The 3,703-nt window shown below is 46.0% G+C and overlaps 1 protein-coding gene across 1 annotated transcript; it reads left to right on the forward strand.

Moving 5' to 3' along the window:
- The first annotated feature begins 2,080 nt into the window (after positions 1-2,080).
- Positions 2,081-3,603, forward strand: LOC136530510 (uncharacterized). Its single transcript, XM_066523240.1, has one exon. The coding sequence runs from the start codon at positions 2,222-2,224 to the stop codon at positions 2,525-2,527; it is 306 nt and encodes a 101-aa protein (XP_066379337.1). The 5' UTR covers positions 2,081-2,221; the 3' UTR covers positions 2,528-3,603.
- Positions 3,604-3,703: the final 100 nt, after the last annotated feature.

Here is a 3,703-nt window from a genome sequence, read left to right on the forward strand (position 1 = left end):
TCCTAGCTGGACATAGTAGCATGTCATTTTCAGTAAGCTGGATGATGCTTCAAGTTGACCCGTTCTTTCAGATACGAGAGAAAGATGGTCTACCAAATTCCGGATTAAACCTCAATTTATTGGCCCAATGATAAGTTTTAAGGTGAAGTCTGAAACGCAAGCTTCACCTAACGGACAAAGGAACAGAGGCATGGATGCATAACAAACATCACTAGAATTTGTCCTAACGTCAGGTAACTTGTCCCTTGTCCCTTGTCCCCAACCTGCAATCCTGCATATATGGGATGTACACTTATATGCATCTTTTTTGTGGCCCTCCTTTCATTTCTTCAAGCAGAAGCCCATTGGATTGGTCTTCCTCCTCTGTCCTCTCCCCCAGACCAGAATCTGAAACCCAGAGCACACCGGATTTTCCACCAGCAGGGAGCAGGCAGCAGGCGCCACCCAAAAAATCATTTGTCCCCATCAACTGAGCTGTTCCCACAACCAATCAGCCTGTTCGCTTGCTCGTAAACGATCGTAAATTTCCAGACAGAAACAGTGTTTTTCTCTCACACCAAACCAATCAGCAGTAAATAATCCACGATACGATACGGCCTTCCGAACATGCTCAATATTCCAGGCTAAAGTTCAAAATATATATATATTCCAGGCTACTGCCTAAACTACTCCATCCTGTATTCCTATGCCTCCTGATAAATATCAGTTTCCTGACCGCTCCAGCTCCAGCTCGTCCAGGCACATTATCCATTCCTCTTCTTCCAGATGCTCTGATTGACCATTTCCCTTTCCCAGCCTTTGCCGCCGTATTCAATCCAGTTGTTCTCCACTACTTCCTCTGATCAAATTGATTAGTCAAAAAGTCCAGAGCACGTCTCTGTCTCGCTAATCAATCGCCTTTATAAACCCCTCGCAGCTGCACTTGCACCAGGCTAACCAAACACAGGGGGGAACAGAACAGTAGTCGTTGGCCTGTTGCCTTGCTTTTGGAGTTGTTTGGTGGGCGACTGAGCGGAATCATGGAGGGCCTGCTGCCGTTCCTGTACCGGGCCATCCTCCACCTCGCCAACGGCGGGCAGACGCCCATCGGCAACCCCTTCCGCAACGAGTCGCCGCCGGAGTCGCCAGCGCCCTACTACGTCCGCCTCGCCGCCGCCGCCGCCGCCGACGTGCCGGGCTTCCTCTCCTCCGCGGCGCGCGGCTACTACGATCGCGGGTGAGCTCGACCAAACCAGGAACGATACGAGGCGTCAGGCGTGCGAAGAAGAAGAATTCTCGTGAGCTCCTTCCTTTAGTTGCGTGTTGAGTATGTGAGTCCTTCTTGATTCTTGATTCTTCTTCCTCTTGTTCTTGGCTTCTTGGAAATTCTCCGTCTCCTTTGCTCCTTGGAATAAAGGCACGGGATGGATGGATGAGGACCAACCGTGAAAAGGCCTTTGTGAAGGTGGCTCCTCTGCATCTGCCATTGTATATACGTGATCGGTCGGGTGCTTCCGTGCTTGCCAAATTGCGGGCCCTCGGACACGGCGAATATGAAACTGCTATTGATATGTACATGCTTGTGATAGCAACTTTGCAATATATCAGATCAATTAGCCGAGGCTTTGTGAGGTTCTTGTCCTCCTGTGTATGATCTTCTGCTACTGCTTGGTCTTTTTAATCTGAGGACTGCACTTTTTGTTTAATTTCTCTTTTCCTGCTTTGCAAATCGATACATAACTTGATCAGAAGTTCACAGCATATATCATTTGAATAGTAAACTGGCATGGACGGATTGTGCCTGAATGCCTGATGGAAGCTGCTGGCAGCACTACACGAAAAAGAAAATAAAGAGAAAGAAACATCCCGTCGATTCCAACTACAGATACATGGTTCCCATAAAACCTTTCGAAGACCCAAATCATTTTCCTTAATAAGGACCAAAAGCTCAACTTTCAGAAGTTGATTTCTCATAAATTACTATACGAAAGTTGTTCAGTTTCTTGAAAGATTCTCAACATTTTTTTTTTTTGGCTTTCGAGCAAAGTTCTTCTACCTGACGTGTTTGTACTGTCACTGTCTCACTGACGTGTGGGCCACACAAACCGTCAGCCCGTGCGCATTCTGCTTCTGCCCAAGCAATAAAGCCGTCCAATCCAAAACCCAAAGCAAACCCCTACTCGGCTTCTACTCCCTCTTCCCTCGTCTTATCCCCTCCTCCGTCACTCACCTCGACACCGCCATGGCCTTCGTCCCCGCGACCGCCGCCGCCTCCGCTACCCTCTTCCTCTCCATCCTGTCCCCAGCACGTAGCGCCGGCGCGTGCGTCTGCCTGCAGCCCCGGAAACTGTTCTCAGCTCCGCTGCACGCGGCGAAGGGCCCCAACTCGGCGCCGGTGGTGTTGGAGAGCAAGGCTAAGGGGAAGAAGAAGAAGGGGTCCGGCGCTGGGAACCTCGACGGAGCCCTCGACGTCGAGATCAGGGAGGCGCAGGAGTACCTCGACAGCGACGAGCAGGTGACTGTGACTCCCTCGTGCTTTGCAACTTGAATTGTTCAATTCCTGTCGAATACTCGAATTATGTGGCAAACCGCAAATGTATTCAGTATTCCCCTCATCAAAGTAGTGGGGATTTCGCGAGTACTAGAATTGTATTGAGCCGTATTAGAGACGAATCTGTGATGGAGAGAGACGGTCTTTACTGAAATTTGTCATGTGTTATGAATGTCTTTGCGATTGATAGGTATGAATTTATCGCCTTCTGCTCACTGAGCTCAATACTCGTGCTAGCTACTAATTTACCACTAGTTTGAAGATACATCTATAATTTGGCGTGTTAGGAAAGAGAACTCAATTCACAACAGGGTCTAACAGCCATTTTTTTTTTGGTAATCTGACCACTCAATACTACTTTGGTCTAACAGCCATTTTTTTTTGGTAATCTGACCACTCAATACTACTTTGCATACAGGATTTGAGTGTTCGTTCAAAAAAAAAAAAGAGCACCTAGAGTTTTCTAGTGGCTTATGTACTATACAAATGGAGGAGGTTTATCTCCTGAAAGGAAATTTTAGTACCTCTTTGTGTTTGGTGGTAGTGGATTAAACAATGTCGTGTTCTAACATGGATAATGTTTCCATCTTCACAACTCGGTATCAAAATTCTGCAGTCATGGTATCTATATTCTGTTAGTAGAAATCATACTGCAATTATGCTATACGAGTCAGTCGGTGTTCAGAGCTGTTTTGTTCCTTGCATCTGTCATTCACTGTGTTCAATCATCCAGATTCCTGACTTTCTTGCATTTGTTTTTTCTCGGATGTTGACATGAATATCCACTGAAGAGTCTAATTATATAAGTAAACCATCTTGTCTTAGGTATTTTCTTTTCCTGCGTTTCATGAACATATACATGACCAATAAAGCATGCTGCTGGTACTTCTTTGAATGAGACTGGCTCGATACCATGTTGCCTCTTCATTATATAATGCAAAAGAAGCCCACATATTTTTTTTAATCATTTTTCTTCTGAACAGCTGCAATCATTCAGCTGACATCAAATCACCCAATTATTCTAATGATCTTTAGGGACTGTGAACTTCAAAATTAGTGGGACCAAAGACCAATGATTGATTCTGTCGAGAATTCGGCTTCAAGTTTTGAACTACTTTGAGGCTCCACGTGAGAGCAATGTTCAAACTGACATTGAGGTTGACTGATTATCTG

This window comes from Miscanthus floridulus, unplaced genomic scaffold (assembly GCF_019320115.1).
Source record: "Miscanthus floridulus cultivar M001 unplaced genomic scaffold, ASM1932011v1 fs_149_3_4, whole genome shotgun sequence".
Taxonomy (NCBI): domain Eukaryota; kingdom Viridiplantae; phylum Streptophyta; class Magnoliopsida; order Poales; family Poaceae; genus Miscanthus; species Miscanthus floridulus.